This window comes from Cetorhinus maximus, chromosome 14 (assembly GCF_964194155.1).
Source record: "Cetorhinus maximus chromosome 14, sCetMax3.hap1.1, whole genome shotgun sequence".
NCBI lineage: Eukaryota > Metazoa > Chordata > Chondrichthyes > Lamniformes > Cetorhinidae > Cetorhinus > Cetorhinus maximus.
The window spans coordinates 32,792,145-32,812,880 of NC_135892.1; the positions used below are offsets into that span (position 1 = coordinate 32,792,145).

Sequence of the window (20,736 nt, forward strand, 5' to 3'; positions counted from 1 at the left end):
GTGTCTCTCATGTATGTATTTCCCCACCCTCTTTCCCCTTTATTGCCCACATCTGAGAGATAGATAATGTTTACATTCTTCATTGATGGTTAAATGCAGGTGATATTGAAGATAACAAGTATCCTCTAGTTCACCAAATAATTTTGAAAAAGAATCAAATAAGATTATGTAACAGAAACTTTCTAGCTTTAATACTGATACATTCTGGTCAATTGTGCACACAGCACATTGCTTAGATTGCAGGACCCACGTTCAGCTATAAAAGTGACCGCCAGGCAAAAATATCAAGTCCAAACACAGGCCTTTGAGTGTAAGTGAGACATTCAGGTAAAAAGTTTAATGAAAGTATTCAAAGAAAAAAATTTAAAAATCCAAATGAGTATTTTTGTGAACTTTTTGCGAATTTTGTTTACCTAGGATACTATTGATCTAAAAAAAGGGGGCTTTTTGTGGAAACAAAAGGGCATGAATAGAAGAACCATATACAGTTCCATGATACCCTTTTGTTCAAGGTCAAGCACAACAGAAATCAGCCTTTAGCAGATTTGCATTCCCTAGTCTCCTGCCTTTCCTCTCCTAAGGGCACCAATCACATTGGGATAGATTTCCAGGGGAATTGGCAGATTTCTGATTTTTCACCCAAGTGGTGACACTTTGTCTGCGAGCCTAATAAGCATTGACTGGCTATTCGGCTGTGGATTATATCACAGCCAGGTCTGATCCTGTTCTCATTCAATGCCCACACAAACACATCTAGCAGTGATCACTGGATAGCAATAAGCAGCAGAAAGTATATCTAATTCCTCCACCACCAGCCTAATCCCAAAGTCAAATGAACAGCATTAGCTGCTGTCCCACATTTCTGGATATTTGTAGAGAAATATTATTGCTAATTGACAGATCTCATCCAAATATCAAAAATGTATGTAAACATATTTATAATAAGCCAATTTAGCACTAGATTTATTACCAACAAATGATTAGTGCTGCATTTTTTGACAAGTAATTACTCATTTGAAAATCTTCAATTGGCTCCAAAAAGGTTACACGGATTCTTGATAAAACTTTATGCAATAAAAACACATGGAACATTCAAAAATAAATTTGCATTAAAAATAACTTTTACTTAATATATATCTTTACACATTACAATCTAGAACCAAACTGGTCCCTTCTAAATGATTTTAGGCCTCTTCTACTGGATACTGGAAGATGATCTGAGGCACCCACCCTCCCCCACCTCCTGATTCCCCCATTGGCACCAACCCAGTACCATTTTAATTGCATCAGTTCTTAGCATTACATGTGGTCTTTGGTTTGCAGTTGGATTCATTTAACTCAACCAATTTGTGCTACCCGAGAGATCTATCAGCTCAATTCCACCTTCATTGGTTCAGAGCTTCTTCAGAACAACAGAAGTGGCAAAAGCTATCAATTTATATTAATGCCGAAGCTACTACGCAACCTCCTCTATATAATCTGCCACATCGCTGCAGTGTGAAATGGTGTGGTCCAGCGTGAAATCATCGAGCTGCAAGAAAATAATCAAAACAAGCATTATTAAAACACTTTAACAAAAAAAGGTTGTCACAAAATCTATTAACATACGTCTTAAAAATGATATAAAATATTCTAACTTAATTTAGGGAGAGCAGATCAAGTTTACACCAGTTTCTTTTTCCAAAAAAATGAAACTAGTTTAAAAAATTGGGGTAGGCATGTTTAAAAATGACTAAAGCTATAGGTTGTCGTTAAAGTCTGCAATAAATGTTTATCAGCTTCCTATAACAATGAAATATTTATTTTCAGGTGAATACTGCATCTATCACCATGCCATTATTGAGAATAAATTCTCAATGGTCACTTTATTAGAATTTAGAAGGCTATGAAACACGTAGTTCTTCAATACTTTTACTAAAACTCAGTTGTTTTACAAACCTTATCATCGATACAAAGATCTTCCCCTTCCACAGAAATATCCTCTTCAATTTCTTCACCAATGCTTACTTCACTCTTGGTTTTATCTGAACGCTGGCTGCCGCTAAGACAAAGACATACCGGTAGTGCTTACAACACAACTCTGAGAATGAATGTTACTCTATATGGAGAACTCAATTTAACAGCGCATAACAAATAAATCTTACTACTAATACTGTTATGAACTTTTTCATTGAAAGGACTTAAAATGTAAAAATGTCTCACAATAGCAATCAATTCTCAAAGATAATGCAATCTTAATTTAACTTTTTTTATTTATTTAAGGGATGTGGGCTTCGCTGGCTAAGCCAGCATTTATTGCCCATCCCTAATTGTACTCTATCTTTGCCAAATTTGTTGGCTGAAAGGTAGCAAGACAATAAAGGAGCAACTGAATTCAACAATTATCATACCTGGACTCAGCTGACACTGCCAGGCTCAGATTATTTTAACCCAGAAACTTGTGACCGTATAGCAAAAGTGTTTAAATTAGGCAAAAAGGACCTCAAGTCATGGCTAAAGAAGCAAGGTTATCCTCAAACAATTCAGTTCGGGCAAGGAGAAGAACAGCTCTATCAAAGTTCAACTGCACATTAACTTTACTTTGGTGTTGCTGTCACAGCTAACATTAAATTGAAACCAATAATCATTTTAAACATTACTTTATAACAAAAGTTATCCGGTAGCATTGTCATGTATGACGCAAAACTGACTGGATCATTGTGCAGAGCTTTGTCAGAAAATTTGGAATTGGCAAAAATGAGGAAATATAACCTCAGATGTTCAATACTGGTGTCCACAGAGATCCATACACTGGACTTGTCCACCCATGAGAAAATGCAGCAATATCTGGGAAACTTAATCAAGTTTCATAGGTATAGCAGTTAATAGTTTATTCAAAGTGCTATCTAGGAATCTGGGAGCAAGGATAGTGAACATTACCACAAAGAAACATGTCTGAAGATGGTGCACTGGGGAACAAAGCTTCCAAGTCCTTGCATTTTTACGTATTTAAACCACTGCCCCAAATAAGGAAAAGGAGGTATGAGTTACATGAGTCTGAGTGATGGAGGCAACTACAAGGAATAGTCTGGCTGCAATCGAAAGAGGTAACCTTGGCAACCAGTGCCATCTCTCCCAACCCCTGAACAGGAACTAGTATCAGAGGTTCAATGACTTCAACAAGACAAATGAAGTAAGTGAAGGCAGTCATATCTTGTAACATTGTGCTGTAATAAGCACACTACCATTTCCAGCCATCTTACCCTCACTTTGTTGAGCACCATCTTCAATTTACATTCAATATAAAGGGGGTACCACAATACCATTTACACTCCCTTTCTTCTTTGTAAGTGTTCATTTACTCATTCAATGGCAAAAGCCTTGCATGACAAATACTTACATAGTTCTTACACTGGGTATTATCCATATTAAGGTAAGCTGACTGACACCTGATGGTATATGATGCCAAACAAAGTGTCTTCACATAGATAAAAGCAAAGTACTGTGGATGCTGGAAATCTAGAACAAAAACAAAAATACCTGGAAAAACTCAGCAGGTCTGACAGTATCTGCAGAGAGGACTACAGTTGACCTATCTGGCTGAACTTGTTCTCTCACTGAACAATTTCTCCATAAACTTGTCTCAATTCCTCCAAACAAAAGGTGTGGCTATGGGTACCCGCATGGGCCCCAGTTATGCCCGTCTCTTTATGGGGTATGTGGAACATTTCTTGTTCCAGTCCTACTCAGGCCCCCTCCCACAACTCTTTCTCCGGTACATCGATGATTACTTCGGTGCCGCTTCGTGCTCTCGTCTGGATCTGGAAAAATTTATTAATTTTGCTTCCAATTTCCATCCCGCCATCATTTTGACGTGGTCCACCACTGACACTTCCCTTCCCTTCCTTGACCTCTCAGTCTCAGTTTCTGGTGATAGACTGTCCACCAATATCCATTACAAGCCTACCGACTCCCACAGCTACCTCGACTACAGCTCCTCACACCTCGCTTCCTGTAAGGACTCCATCCCATTCTCTCAGTTCCTTCGCCTCCATCACATCTGTTCTGATGATGCCACTTTCAAAAACAGTTCCTTTGACATGTCTTCCTTCTTTCTTAACCGAGGTTTTCCACCCACAGTGGTTGACAGGGCCCTCAACCGTGTCCGGCCCATCTCCCGCGCATCCGCCTTCACACCTTCCTCTCCCTCCCAGAACCATAATAGGGTCCCCCTTGTCCTCACTTATCACCCCACCAGCCTCCGTGTTCAAAGGATCATCCTCCGCCATTTCCGCCAACTCCAGCATGATGCCACCACCAAACACATGTTCCCTTCACCCCCCTTGGCGGCTTTCCGCAGGGATCGTTCCCTCCGGGACACCCTGGTCCACTCCTCCATCATCCCCTACACCTCAACCCCCTCCCATGGCACCTTCCCATGCAACCACAGAAGGTGCAACACCTGCCCCTTTACTTCCCCCCTCCTCACCGTCCAAGGGCCCAAACACTCCTTTCAAGTGAAGCAGCGCTTCACTTGCACTTCCCTCAATTTAGTCTACTGCATTCGCTGCTCCCAATGAGGTCTCCTCTACATTGGAGAGACCAAGTGCAGACTGGGTGACCGCTTTGCGGAACACCTTCAGTCTGTCTGCAAGCATGACCCAGACCTCCCTGTCACTTGCCATTTCAACACACCACCCTGCTCTCATGCCCACATGTCCGTCCTTGGCCTGCTGCAATGTTCCAGTGAAGCTCAACGTAAACTGGAGGAACAGCATCTCATCTTCCAACTAGGCACTTTACAGTCTTCTGGACTTAATATTGAGTTCAACAATTTCAGATCATGAACTCTCTCCTCCATCCCCACCCACTTTCCGATCCCCCTTTTTCCGATAATTTATAATTTTTTTACAAATATATTTTTCTTTTCCCACCTATTTTAAAATTTATTTCGATCTATTGTTTCATCTCTACCTTTTAGCCCACCTCGACCCCTCCCCCCCCACCCCACCTCCACTAGGGCCATCTGCCACTGGCTTGTCCTGCTTATTACCGTTAATGTCCCCATTAGCAAATCCTTTAGATCATATCACCACTATCAACACCCCTTTGTCCTTTTGTCTATGACATCTTTGGCAGTCTCTTCTTGGCCTCCACCTATCACTGGCCCGCTATTGAGCTCTACCTGTCCCTCCCACCCCCCTCTACCAGCTTATATTTCATCTCATTTCTATATTTTTTAGTTCTGATGAAGGGTCATACGGACTCAAAATGTCAACTGTATCCCTCTCCGCAGATGCTGTCAGACCTGCTGAGTTTTTCCAGGTATTTTTGTTTTTGTTCAGTGTCTTCACATGTTGTGCTTTCTTTTTCAAAGGTGAAAGTGGCTCATATTATCAACAAAGAACATTGCCAGCTGGTGAAGCCCCCAAACTCCAGTTTCTTATCCCTGTAACTCATGGGCAGGCATACAGAGGAGGGAGAGGGAGAAAGGAGTCAGAGGGTCAGTTGCCAGTTGGTTATACAATGCACCATCTCTCTTCATGCTCTGCACACGTTATAAACCTCTGTTTATTTTACTAAAAATGGAATGGTTAAGCGAGCCTTTCTTCTCTTTTGGTGATTTCTCAAATGTGCTACGGCAAAAACCAAAGGATGACTTGCCCCTCGGCTTCAAGATCAGTTAGCACTTCATCACTTGCTGCAATCACCACCACCCTCCCAAGAACAGGCGACCATGGAGCCTGAAGTGAGGATACAAGGTCCTACACAGATCTTGAGTGGGCAGGAAGAGTTGAAAGTAGAAGATGAGGAAGCAGATGTTGTCATCATCTGCAGGAGCAGGAGATGCATGCTCTAGCTGAGGAATCTTAAGAACCCAGATCTGAGGGGTCCTGCATCTTAGAGAAATATGTCTGCAGAGCATCAAACAAATATGCAGACACTGGGTACACTGAACCAGATCATGCTGCAAACAGTTTGGAAGAATCCGCTATCTATATGCATAACACCATAATGAATGTATGTCCATAGCTGCAGTTGATCTCCTGGAGTATGCAGTACCTCTAGCAGCAGAGCCCCATCACTCCCTTCCAAAGTGTAACTAATAGCAGCTGTACCTGCAATGAAAGTGGTAACTGCCGCCATAGGTGCCTTAAGTGCTCGAGTGAAAAGGGCTGTCTCTTCAAGCTTCAAGTGATTAGGTCTAGAATACAGGCAAACATCTCTCAGGTCTCCATCATTGGTGCTTTTTAAACAGTTTTCCTGCTGATCAGTAGCAAACCAGAATACTAGTAACTTGGCAGGTGTCTGCTCTCAAGATGATGCTGTTTTTCAGGATAATACCATACTTGCTGCCCAGTTGTTTCTGGGTCTTTTGACCATTTTTCCACAAAGGATTTGGAAAAGAAATTACTTTAAATGTGTTTTAAAGTATAATTTAAAAAATGATCTGAAACCACAGATAACTGTTAATGCTAATAAGCTAGCTTTGACAAAAGCTAAATACTGCAGATGCTGCAAATCCGAAATATTAAAAAAAAATCAAAAAATGCTGGAAATACTCAGCAAATAAGGCAGCATCTGTGGAGATTAAAAAGAGTTAACATTGCAGGTCCATGACCTTTCATCAGAGCTTGAGGAAAGTTAGAAATGTAATAGGTTTTGAGCAAGTGAAAGTGGGGAGGGAGGGAACAAAAGGAAGGTCTATGATAAGGTGGAGCAGTTTCATGGTGAAAAAGCCAAAGGGAGTGATAAAGCGAACAGTAAAGAAACAAAAGGTGTGTCTAGATGAGGTGTGAATGGCTGGGCAGCACCTGTCTAAATGCAAAGTAAAGGGATTAATAAAAAACAGGAGGAAAAAAACAAACCAGCAAAAAAAAAGAAAGACAAATTTGGGTCATAAGTTAAGATCTAAAAATGTTGAATTCAATGTTGAGTCCAGAGGCTGTAGAGTGCCGAGTTGAAAGACGAGGGGCTGCTTCTCGAGCTTGCACTCTGCTTCAATGGAATGCTGTAGCAGGCCAAGGACAGAAAGAGAGTTGCAGCAAGGTGGAGAATTGAAATAACAGATGAAAGGAAGCTGAGGGTCAAGCTTGTAAATGGAACGGAGGTGTTCTGCAGTCACCCAGCCTGCGTTTGGTATCCCCAAAGTATAATAGACCAGATCATGAGTAGTGAATACATTATGCTGAATTGAAAGAAGTACAAGTAAATTATTCCACTTAGAAGGTGGAATTCCATTATCCAGAACTAAGAATTTCAGCAAACAGCTGAAATTTCTCATTCCTGAAATTACCACTAAGGTTGAAGCTGACCAATTATCCTTATATGTTCATGTTACCATGAAATAAAACAGTTTATGGATTTACATCAGGTCTGATCTTGCTTCACATTTGCTTCCTCTACTATCCATGAGATTCCAAAATATATGCATGAAAGACAATGGCCAGATTTTTATGGCTTCAAAATGGAGGAGAATTGAGAGGGCTGGCGGATGTCAAATTGTGTAGGGTGGTATTGAGGTGGGCCTGCAAAGTCGTCACACCAGGGCTGCATTTTATCAGCAGCAGATGGAAACCCATGTGGGAATGGTTCCCATTTTTTCAAAACAGACCATTCAGGAGGTATTTAACACAGTTATGGGTTCAATTGACCATGATTTTACCACCGCTCCAAATTTTATGAGAATTGCACAAAGGACACGGGGCATTTGAGCCTCAGCAGGTTTTTAAGGGTGGCAATGGGGTGGCCACGGAGGTCATAGCTACAATTAGCAGCTGTGGAGTCAGGCAGTTTGGGTTCATCGGTGCTGGAGGTGCAGAGCGGAGGCACAGCATTTATCATGGAGTACTTGAAAGCCATTGATCTGGGGCTCAACTCCCCTAGACGCCATTGAGCTCCTGGCAGAGGATCAATTGAGAGGGGGCTAATGGGGGTGGGCAGCTACAACACTGGCAATTAGCCGACAATATGGAAAATTGCCCAGGTAATGTCCTGTCAACAAGAAGGACGATGAATCTAACTTGGCAAATTACCACTCCATCAGCCTACTCTCCAATTATGATGAAAGGTCTGGCCTACAAAAACATGAGGCTGGGAATTCTACAACGAGTAACTCACCTCCCAATTCCCTAAAGCCTGTCCACAGTCTACAAGGCGCAAGTCAGGAGCATGATGGGATACTTTCCACTTGTCTGGATGAGTGCAGCTCCAACGACACTTAAGAAACTTGACATCATACAGGACAAAGCAGCCTGCCTGATTGGCACTCCATCCATCACCTTAACCATCATTCCCTCCACCTCCAACGTACTGAGGCAGCTGTGTACACTATCTAAGAGATACACTGCAGCAACTCAATAAGGCTCCTTCGATAGCACCTTCCAAACCTGAGACCTCTACCATCTAGAAGGACAAGGACAGCAGACACATGGGAACACCACCACCTGCAAGTTCTTCTCCGAGCCACTCACCATCCTGACTAGAAAATATATCACCATTTCTTCACTGTCACTAGGTCAACATCCTAGAACTCCCTTCCTAACACCACTTTGGGTGTACCTACGCCACATGGACTGCAGTGGTTCAAGAAGGTGGCTCACCGCCAACTTCACAAGAGCAATTAGGGATGGGCAATAAATGCTGACCTAGACAGTGATGCCCGTGTCCCATGAAAGAATAGATAAAAAGTCATCTTAACCTAAAATGCTAACTGTTTCCACAACTGCTGCCTGACCTGCCGAATATTTCCAGCATTTCTTGCTTTTATTTCAGCCTACTCTTGATCATCAGCCAAGTGGCGGAAGGCTTTGCCGGCAATTCAATCAAATGCCACTAACACAGCAATAACCTGCTCACTGATACTCAGTTTGGGTTCCACCTGTGTCACTTGGTTCCTGACCTCGTCACAGCCTTGGTCCAAACATGGGAAAAAAGAGGTGAGAGTAACTGCCCTTGACATCGTCAGCATTTGACCAAGTGTGGCATCAATGATCTCTGTCAAAATTGAAGTCAATGGGAATTAGAGGCGGAGCTCTCTGCTGGATGGAGTCATACCTAGCACAAAGGAAGATGATTGTGGTTGTTGGAGCCCAATCATTTCAGCTCCAGGACATCACTGCAGGAGTTCCTCAAGGTTGCATCCTAGGCCCAACCATCTTCAGCTGCTTCATCAATGACCTTTCCTACATTATAAGGTCTGAAGTGGGGATGTTCACTGATGTTCAATGTTCAGTACCATTAGCAACTCCTGATATGCTGAAGCAGTCCATGTCCATATCAAACAAAATCTGGACAAGGCTTGGGCTGATAAGTGGCAAGTTACATTTGCACCCCACAAATGTCAGGAAATGACCATCTCCAACAAAAAAAGAATCTAACCACCTCCGCTTGACATTCAATGGCATCACCATCACAGAATCACCCACTATCAACATTCCTGGGGAGTTACCAGTGACCAGAAACTGAACTGGACCAGTCACAGAAATTCTGTGGCTACAAGAGCAGACCAGAGGCGAGTAACTCACCTTTTTAAAAAAAAATTCATTCACAGGGTGTGGGCTTCGCTGGCTGGGCCAGCATTTACTGCCCAACCCTAGTTTCCCTTGAGAAGGTGGTGGTGGTGACCTGCCTTCTTGAACTGCTGCAACCCATGTAGCATAGGTACATCCACAGTGCTGTTAGGAAGGGAGTTCCAGCATTTTGACTCAATAACAGTGAAGGAACGGCGATATATTTCCAAGTCAAGATGGTGAGTGACTTGGAGGGGAACCTCCAGGTGACGTTGTTCCCATCTATCTGCTGCCCTTGTCCTTCTAGGTTGTTGTGGTCGTGGGTTTGGAAGGTGCTGTGTAAGGAGCCTTGGTGAATTCCTGCAGTGCATTTTGTAGATGGTACACACTGCTGCCACTATTCGCGGGTGGTGGAGGGAGTGAATGTTTGTGGATGTGGTGCCATTCATGCAGGCTCCTGACTCCCCAAAGCCTGTCCCACCATCTACAAGGTACAAGTCAGGACTGTGATGAAATATTCTCCACTTGCCTGGATGAGTGTGGCACTCAGGAAGCTCAAAAACATCCAGGGCAATGTGGCCTGCTTGATTGGCATCCCATCCATGCACTTAGAAATTCACTTCCTCCAACACCGACGCACAGTGCAGCAGTGCACACAATATACAAGATGCACTGCAGCAACTCACCAAGGCTCCTTTTAGAACAACCTCCAAACCAGTGATCTCTACCATCTAGAAGGACAAGGGCAGCAGATGCATGGGAACACCATTACCCACAAGTTCCCCTCCAAGCCACACGCCATCTTGACTTGGAACCATATCGCTGTTCCTTCACTGTCGCTGAATTAAATCCTGGAACTCCCTTCCTAATAGCACTGTGAGTGTACCTATACCATATGGACTCTGGCAGTTCAAGGTGGCTCACCATGACCTTCGCAAGGGCAATTAGGGATGAGAAATAAATGCTTCCCTTTCCAGCGACACCCACATACATGAAAGAATAAAGAAAAAGAACTGATGTTAACTGGCTGAGACAGCCAGAGGAATCGGTGCCATCACTGCACTCCCCCAGGTGCAAGGTCTCATAGACTGCACGCTTGCAGCCATTAAGGCTCCCAGAGGCTAGCCAGCGGCTCTCATTAATAAGGAAAGGGTTTCATTCCATAAATCTCCAACTGGTCTGTGACCATCATCAATGTATCCTGTAGATGTGTGCAAGGTACCCTGGAAGCAGCCACAATGTCTACATTTTAAAAATTCATTTACAGGATGTAGGCATCGCTGGCTGGCCAGCATATATTGCCCATCCTTAATTGCCCTTGAGAAGGTGGTGGTGAGCTGCCTTCTTGAACCACTGCGGTTCCTGTGGTGTAGGTACACCCACAGTGCTGTTAGGGAGGGAGTTCCAGGATTTTGACCCAGTGACAGTGATGGAACAGCATATATTTTCAAGTCAGGATGGTGAGTAGCTAGCAGGGGAACTTCCAGGAAGTGGTGTTCCTATGTATCTGCTGCCTTGTCCTTCCGGATGGTAGCAGTCGTGGGTTTTGAAGGTGCTGCCTAAGGAGCCTTGGTGAGTTTCTGCAGTGCGTCTTGTAGATAGTATACACTGCTGTCACTGTCCATCGGCGGTGGAGGGAGTAAGGGTTTGTGGGAGGGGTGCCAATCAAGCAGGCTGCTTTGTCCTGGCCGGTGTCCTGCTTCTTGAGCGTTGTTGGAGCTGCACTCGCCCAGGCAAGTGGGGAGTGTTCCATCACACTCCTGATTTGTGCCTTTTGGATGGTGGACAGGCTTTGGGGGTGTCAGGAGGTGAGTTACTCGCCGCAGGATTCCTAGCCTCGGACTTGCTCTTGTAGCCACAGCATTTATATGGCTAGTCCAGTTCAGTTTCTGGTCAATGGTAACTCTCAGGATGTTGATGGAGGATTCAGCGATGGTAATAATGCCATTGAATGGCGCTCCCAAATGTCACAGCTTTTCACCCTGCTACCCCGCAACCTGCACACCTGCAATGATCAATTCTTATTGACAAGGGATGCCCAGTGAAGAGGTAGCTTCTGACTCCATTGAGGAACCCTAGGACAGAGACAGCAGGGTGATACAATGCGAACCATGTAGCGACCTGAGCCACCATTGAGATGACCGATGGTCTGCTTTCAGATTCCTGGATATCATTCTTGGGGGTGGTGGGGGGTGGTGGTGAAGTGGGTATTCAATATGCCCCAGCAAGGGTCTCCTGGATCATAGTGCTCTGCTGTGCTTTACACAAGCTGGCTCTGCAGGGCGGGGTGGAACCTGGCTGCTGAGGAATTCGTGGAGCACAAGACATCCTCAGGTGAGAATGAAGACGGGGAGGCTGATGACCATCCTGATTTACATGAGGGGCAGCATAAAGGGCACCAAGATACAGGCGCAGGGTAGGCACAGAAAGTGCTTACACACACACAGTTCAGATGACCCTTACCACTCCAGCCAAATAAAGGTCCACATTCCATCTACATTCTTGTTATTCATCTCTGCTTTAAGCCCTTACTGCCTCGTCCACTGCCACCTGGTGATTCTGCAATGTGCAAAAGCTGACCATACATGCCTTATTTGCCCCCAAAAATCCCTTGCAGAAATCAATTAAGGCCTTTATTAGAAACATCATCAGACATAAACAGAGAAACATTAGCTACCTATTCACCCGTGAACTCCCAAATGTGTTTTCTTAATTCTTTTACATGTGCTCCTGTGTAGTGCTCCCTCTTCGCTGCCAGCTATGGCGGAGGCAGGCTGCTGATTTTGCTGCCCCATGACCAGGGATGACCTTGGCTCCCTGAGGTCTGTGGCCTCTGTTCTCGCAGCGACTCAAGCCGTTGGTGCCACTTGACAAAGGGGCCGTGGAGTTGCTGTTCACAACAGAATTGCCTGAGGGGTGCGCCAAGACGACGACAGCTGCTCTTCCTCCCTTGTAAGGGCCTCCCTGTATCTCCCTGCCAACCTGAGGAGCAGCTTGTGGAGAGCCCATGTGTCTCATCTCCCCTCTCACCTTGCTACCTCTCCCTTAAGCTCTTGGACAAAGTGGAGGGCATGCAGGTTTGCGTGTACCTCCAGCATCCATTGACTGGCGTGCTGAATGTGTCTCTCCAGGAGAAGTGCTAACCTCTCAATGGAGGAGGCCACACGCACAGACAAGAGGAAGATTGTAGCACTCATGGCCTGGAATGGGCTTCCCCATTGTCCGAGCTAGAGCATGGATACCCTATGGAAATTCCACCAGATCTTCACGCATCTCACGCTGAACTTACAGCATCTGTTGAATTATAAGACTCCAGAGGCACATCACCAATCTGGGGCTCAGCATGGGCCTGGCCACCTGTAGCTTTGGTTGTTACAGCCTTTGACAGCTGGTCAGGTGTGTGCGTGGTGCTCACACCAGGTTGTGACCCCGAATTTACTCATGAACACATACCCACGAGTTATCTGCGCTGGTGGAAGGTACAGAGGAATGATGTAACATTGCACCCTGAGGTCCCCTCCTCCTCAGAGGTGGACCAGTGTCCCTCAGGGCCCAAAGCTCTCTTCCTATGCTGGATCTGCATGACAGAACAGAATGATCAGCAGTTTTCATCCCTCCAGCCACGAGCCCACATAGTCACCTGCAGTTCACATCAAGGTCTGTACATTGGAGGATACATGAACACCATCTCTTATGCCCACCTGAAGCTTCCTCGTGCCCAATTGCAAGGCTACTCGCCCACCTGCGGCTGAATTCCAGCCTTACTGTCTGTGGAGTGGCCACCATGATGCCCTGCCAGCTCTAGAGTCTTCTCCACCCTGGGCATCAAGATGGCAATAATTGAGATCTTGCCACTGGCCTGGGCCCTTTTCTTGGCATTTTGCATGCTCTTCTCCTATGGAAATATGGAAGAGCAATGTTTGCCGCTCCAAAAGAGCTTCCAGATTTGCTGCTGCCTCTGAGGCCAATAGCATGCATATGGCATAGGGCCACTGTGGAACCATTTTGTGAGGGTGGGCAGGCTTTCACCCGTTGACAGAGTGGCAACCATTCCTTTCCAAGGGGTTGCTGCAGATTCAACCTATTGCCAACTACTGCTGGGCTCTAACTCCCCAGCATCCACACCCTCACACTTGTGGTTGCTGCCTTCCAAATGGAAATGGTGGTGCTCACCCAGGAGAAGGGGAAAAGCTCATTGATGTGCTTGTGGCACTGCAACCAGGTTCTCTGGACGACCCCATGGCTGATGGCCGCCTCCGCAACTTCCATCCAGGCTTGCTTGGTTAGGCAGGGAGCTCTCCTCCAAATGTCCTTCATGTCATTGATAGAGCCTATGCGTTCCATTTTACTGTTCACGATCAGTAAGTTTGTATGTAACAGGTCTATGTTTTTCTTGCCTTTACGGCTCTGCCTCCCCTTTCCTGCTGGTTCTCATAAAACTCTGGCCATCAATATCTAGTTCAGGTCAGAGATTTGTCACAGCCGCAGGTTATATGATCTTGTGAGTGTGCGTGTATTCCAAGAAAGGTGAGTTGCTCTGACCATTTAAGGGACAAACTGATAACATAGAACCCAAGGTGGTACCTATGGCAGGCCCAAATTTGTTAGACGTCAAAACACTTTCTTCAGTTTCCTGCACAAAAATGCAGAAGCTGCCAGGGTCAGGCTACCTTGTAGCACTACAAAGGATGCTGCCTGCAGGAGGTCATTTTGAGGTCTCAATTACCAAGGTTAGGGCTACCTTAGTCCCAATGGCTGAAATGCAGCAGCCAGTCCCTTCACCTCTCCTGCTACAATGAGTACCAAGCAGCAGAAGATTGGTGCCTGCAATTGTGCACTCTTTCAGTTCCAAGTGGAGACACAAATTCTTGGTTATGTTCCCCTGCTGTTGCTCCAAATTATAGTGCATTGTCTGTCCACCTGTGGCACAAACTCGAAGGCAAATAGATAACCAATAATTCTTACACAGCCCACTCCAGCTGAATGCTGATTGCAGAGCTGACAAGGACAATCTGAAACATATCCTAGTAAAGGGAACATTAGCACATCCCATGTGGTTTGTAAAAGGTAACAATTATTATAGCATTCCCTAAGCAGGGGGATATAGGTGAAAACTGAACATGTCTAAAAGTCTCTCAAGTGTCTTCATATTGCTAATTCTGATTTGCAACCACATTTGCCCTTTTCTGAACCCTTACAAATGTTTATCTTTTCATAAGTACCATGGCCAGACCTGAACACAATACTCCACATGTTCTTTAACTAAATTACCACTCTCTGAACATATGCTGGGTTAAATCTATACATCACCCTGCTGTTTAATTGTTCTCTACAACTGGTGTGCTAGACCATATCAACACTTCCAACATATGTCAACTGCAACTTTTCCAGATATTATTTATTCATTTAAAATCTAATTATTTATTATTTTTAGTGCAAATAAATGCTACCATGCTGTTCTCAATATTAAAGTCTGTTTTTAATGCATGTACCAAATCTGAATTATTTTACTTTACCTTCACAGTTCAATAGCAGACTAATGGCACAAATCTAATACAGAAACTTTACTGAATTTTGGAAACATTTCAGGATTGAAGCATTGTAACAGGCAAGTCAGGAAAGAAAAAATGAACTCTCACTACTGACCAAACCATTTAATCAACATCTGAACATACCAGTATACCTTATTGACAGAGTATAAGTTAGGATGATAAAATTTGCTTTACCTGATAAAATCATCATCATAATACTCTTCTTCATCTCCTGTTCCTGAGATAAAGGGCAGAAGTTAGAATTTGTGCAAGAAGTCATTTTAAAATACCGCTTCCATTGACTGTTCACATTTCCAAATTGGATCACTCATATCTCTGTTACTGGCCTAATCCCTGTCAAGAAATCTTTTCATTCACTGTTTTAAGATTCTTTGGTTTTAACACGGCCTATAAACAGCACAGCAAACAAAATGTTAACTCATGGTAATTTCAGTAATGATTACTTTTATCAACTCCTGTAAAAATGAGAAATAACAAAAGAAATTTTACACAATTTAATTCTGCAGTGACCAATGCACATTAGCCATTGGTTCAGTAGGTGACAGCATACTATTTTCACCATTTGTATGATACCCAAAACATTACTAAAACATGAACAGGCAAACTAGGACAAGAATTTTTAGAGTGATTTTATGCTTCAGATTGAGTGCTTGAGTAGGTTGAGAGAGGAGAAATAGAAAGAAAGACACACCATGCACACCCAGGATAGTGGAGTGACAAAACTCAGCTAGAAAGGAGAAGAAAGCAGGAGACAGTCAGCGATGACAGCATTAAGGAAAAGAAATAAAAATGAGGCAAAGCCATCAAGGGGATGAGGAAGTGCATAAGGAAATGGCCGTTATAATTCTCTCTCAACCAATGATGGATCGATTGGATATTCAGATGCCAAATAAATGAGGGGAAATTTCCTTTTAACACAACATTGAAAGGCAGCTATTTCAGTTTCAAATGAAAAAAACAACTAATTTCAGAGATGACAAACAAAACACAGCTTCCAAACTGGTATCAAAATATATCAGCAGGAAATCATCCATCATGGAGTTCACCAACCCCTTCACCTCGTCACTTTCCCTATTTCCAGCTCCACCACCACCTAAGAAAAGCCTGTAAACCTACATGACTTACTCATACTGTGTATAGAAAATTAAAATCTGGGCTTTCATCATTTTTATAAACCATGGATAGGATTTTCTGATGGCAGTGTTTCCCGCCCCACCACCCAAAGAGCCAGCGGGGAACGCATCCCTGCCATTACCGGCTGCCCCACACCCATTTAACGTTAGGTGGGACGTTAATTCGCTAAAGTTAAGACTTCTGTCCCCGTCTGGGGAGGAAGTCCTGCCTCAGAGAGCTGCTGGCCAGTCTGATGTGTGGCAGCAGCGCCAGGTCAAGCAGTGGCCACTGTTGGGACTACAGCCAGTCCAAGAGGAGGAGGAGCTCATGGAGGTCAGACCAAAGGCAAGTCCAGGTTTTTGGCAGGGCTTGGTTGGGAGGCCCCAGCAGGGGGTGGGGGGACCAGCTTTGAGCGGCCAGAGGCGGGGGCTGGGGGAGGGCCAAGGGGAGGGTGGGGGTGGTATGACCTCGGGGGGCACGGGCGGGGGGGTACCTCCAATGGACACTGAGGACCCCCAAAGGAGGGAACCCCGAACCCCTCCACCTGATACCAGCCCGTGCAGCTAAAGCTGACAGGCTAACTGCTTGGTGTGAGCTTCCTGCTGCTGTGGGAAAAATGGTGGTGGGGGCCAGACCCCAAGTTTGCTGTCAGAGGAGCGGGTAGGCGGCGGGCAGGCCACACTGCAATTTACAAACCTCCCCCGTCTTCAAACCCGCTGGGAAAACCATAAAATTCCACCCATGATTTTAAAGAACAATCTTTTGGGATGTTACTTACTTGAAAGTGTTTTGTTTCGTGAGGGGATAGAAGGGCATAGAGGGACTCCGTGGTTCAGTGGATTAGAACCTGCATCTCCAGAACCCGGGTCTGAATATAGCCCATTGATAAAATAGGATTATAAAGGATGTTACACAAAATGATCCAAAAACTGCTCATCTACTTACAAGATGCCAGACTTAAATATTTTAATATTCTTAGCTGCACTATTTTAAAAAGCTAAATAATTTCTAGCTACCTTTTATATCAGCTTCTTTCAACAGAGGTGCTCTTACAAGGGACCCCAAGTTCGCTGTCAGAGGAGGAGCATCTGAAAGGGATGTAAGGCCACCTGTTGATTTGCTGTTCAAATCTGTGTGCCTAGTCACCAAAAAAGATCAAAAACACTTTTAAACAATGGTGTGGATCATTTATTTAGAAGCTTATTACTTATTAAAAAAACCAGTATGGGAGTTAGCCAGAATTTCTGGTGAATGGAGAAATTTCAACAAGTTATCACAGACTCCATTCCAGTCTCTGCCAGGGCTGTTATTCAACCAGTGAATGATACTCCATCATATATTCACTTAGTGCCTCTCTCAATTGTCTTGGCTGAGCTGAGGAACTCTGGTGTGGAAAAACCTCAGAGCCTTCACACTCCATGGCACAGTGCAAATGTAATGGACCCTGGAATACTGATTGAATTACAACTTTGGAAGTGTATGAGAACTGCAGAATTTCATAATAAAATTCCACTCAAACCTACAAAACACAAGGATCTTTAAACTGAACCAAACTGGTTACCCAAAGCAAGTAGCTGTTAAACCAAGATAACAAATATTGAAACCTACGGCCTCCGCAGCCGTCCATCATGGCAACAACAAACTGAAATGAAAACTGTAACAGCAATTCTAAGTGCACTTAGAAGTCATTTTAGTTCTAAATGAACCTGGCACTCTAAGGTTAATGGTTAAAGGCAGTTATAATAGAAGGTAGCTATTGATCGTCATATAAAAATGATTGCTTGAGAATAATATAGAGCAGTTTCTTTCAGGGCTTTAAATATCATGAACTACAATAAAGTTCAAGAGATTTCTAAATCAACTAAACCTCAAGAGGACTTACAGTCTTGAAATCACTCCAGGATGCAAACTTTTAATGAATTACATAATCTCCCATGGCATTATTCAAGAGCAAAATTGATGAATTTATAACATATTGTGAAAGTAGAAATCAAGTAAATGCACAACTATTTACTACTGAACTTGGATTTGCAAAATGTATTCCACATATAGATTTTTAAATATACCAATTTAATTGTAAATTGATTAAACATGAGTAAAGTAATAATAAAATTCAATATTCATTATCAAATGGAGGCAGTAAGTAAATGGCAAGATCTCTGAAAATGCTATTCCATTACAGAATCATTGTCTACTCTTGGTAGCAGCAGAATTGTATTCAACCACAATCTGTAACTTCATGGCCTCGTATATCCCTCACTCTACTATTATCATCAAGCCAGGGGATCAACACGAGTTCAATGAAGACTGCAGGAGAGCATGCCAGGGACAGGGCCTGGCATAGCTAAGGTATCAATCTGGTGAAGCTACAACACAGCTACATGCATGCTAAACAGCAGAAGCAGCATACTTTAGACAGAGCTGAGCGATTCCACAACCAATGAATCAAAGCTCTGCAGTGCTGCAACATCCAGCTGTGAATGATGGTGGACAATGCGAGGCAGCGGCTCCAAAAACATTCCCATGCTCAATGATAGAGCAGACCAGCATGTCAAAGCGGAAGACAAGGCTGACGCATTTGCAACCATCTTCAGCCAGAAGTGCAAAGTGGCTGATCTTTTGTTGTTCTCCTCCCGAGGTCCCCACCATTATAGATGCCACTCTTCAGTCAATTTGATTCACTTCATGCGAAATCAAGAAATGACCAAAGGTACTGGATATAGCAAAAGCTATGGACCTCAACAACATCCCATACTGATAGTCTAGAACTAGTCACACCCTTAGTCAAGTTTTTCCCAGTAGTACAAATTAGGTCTCTAACCGATAATGTGGAAATTGCCTAGCTATGTCCTATCTACAAAAAGCAGGACAAATTCAATCAGGCCAATTACTGCACCATCAGACTGCTCTCAATCACCAGCAAAGATGGTGGATGAGTGCAGCTCCCACAAGATTCAAGAAGCTTGACACCGTCCAGGGCAAAGCAGCCCGCTTGATTGGCACCAAATCCACAAACATTCACTCCCTCCACCATCAATGAATAGTGGCATCAGTGTGTACCATCTACATGATGCAATGCAGGAATTCACTAAAGTTCCTTCAACAGCACCTTCCAAAACCACGACCACTACCACCTAGAAGGACAAAGGCAGCAGATAGATGGAAACACTACCACCTGGAAGTTCCCCTCCAAGTCACTCGCCATCCTGACTTGGAAATATATCGCTGTTCCTTCACTGTCGCTGGGTCAAAATGCTGTAACTCTATCCCTAACAGCACTGTGGGTGTACCTACATTGCATGGGCTGCAGAGGTTCAAGGTGGCAGCTCACCACCACCTTCTCAAGGGCAACTAGGGATGGGCAATAAATGCTGGCCCAGTCAGCAAAGCCCATATCTTGTGAATGAATAAAAAAAGTGATGGAAGATATCATCAACATTGCAATCAAGTGGCACTTACTCAGCAACAACCTGCTCACTGATGTTCAGTTTGGGCTCTGCCAGGGCTACTCAACCCCAGACCATATTACAACCTTAGTCAAAACATGGTCAAAACAGCTGAATTTCAGAGGTTAGGTGAGAGTGATTGCCCCTGACACCAAGGCAGCATTTGATAGCAAATGGCTTCAAGGAGCCCTGGCAAAATTGAAGTCAATGCAAATTGGGGGAAAACTCTTCATTGTTTGGAGGCATGCTTAGTACAAAGGAAGATGGCTTTTGCTGTTGGAGGTCAATCATCTCAGTCCTAGGACATCACTGTGGCAGCTCCTCAGGTAGTGTTCTACGCCCAACCATCTTCAGTTGCTTCATCAATGACCTTCCCTCCACCATAAGGTTAGAGGCAGAGATGTGCAGATGTTCACTGATGATTGCACAGTATTCAATACTATTTGCATGTCCTCAAATACAGTAAGTCTCCTTTTCAAGTTACCTCATTCAGCATTGTTCCACTTCAGTGTTACGGACACAATGGGTTGGTACGGACACTTAAAGTCAGGAGTTCCGCTTTAGCGTCATTTTGCATGACCCAATTGGCGCCATTTTGGAGTGGCATCTCACCCTCCCCAGCTCTCTCCCGCTCGCAGCTTTCCTACCGACTTTCGCACGCACCGTTCCCATCCCTGACTCCCTCCCCGACGTTCCCGCTTCCCTCATCCTCCAGCTTGTTGTCCCTCTTGCTTGCTTCTTTCCTCTTGCTGACCATTTCCTGAGCAATTGTTTACAATGAGGGTTCAGGGGAGGGAAATGGTGAGTAGAGAGGTCAGCAAACGGGTGGGAGAGAGAGGGCGAGCGGGATGGAGTGAGCAGGACAGAGGAGGGAGACACGAGAGACAGAGAGAGACACAGAGACACGAGACAGAGAGAGAGAGACACAGAGAGAGTGAGACACAGAGAAAGAGAGACAAAGAGAGAGAGAGACAAAGAGAGAGAGAGAGAGATAGAGGCAGAGAGAGAGAGGCAGAGAGCGAGAGACACGCAGAGAAGCAGGGAGAGAGCGAGAGACACGCAGAGAAGCAGGGAGAGAGCGAGAGACACGCAGAGAAGCAGGGAGAGAGCGAGAGACACGCAGAGAAGCAGGGA

At 44.4% G+C, this 20,736-nt stretch overlaps 1 protein-coding gene across 5 annotated transcripts in view; it reads right to left on the reverse strand.

The window, feature by feature from the left end:
- Positions 1-935: 935 nt before the first annotated feature.
- cep43 (centrosomal protein 43) overlaps positions 936-20,736 on the reverse strand; it is a 112,126-nt gene continuing 92,325 nt past the window's right edge. For all 5 annotated transcript variants that reach the window (XM_078556760.1, XM_078556759.1, XM_078556757.1 and 2 more), the window contains 4 exons: positions 17,173-17,294; positions 15,218-15,260; positions 1,939-2,041; positions 936-1,531 (listed from right to left, as the gene is read on the reverse strand). In XM_078556760.1, the coding sequence (XP_078412886.1) occupies positions 1,457-1,531; positions 1,939-2,041; positions 15,218-15,260; positions 17,173-17,294 (343 nt within the window). In that variant the 3' untranslated portion in view covers positions 936-1,456. The remainder of the gene's footprint in view (positions 1,532-1,938; positions 2,042-15,217; positions 15,261-17,172; positions 17,295-20,736) is intronic.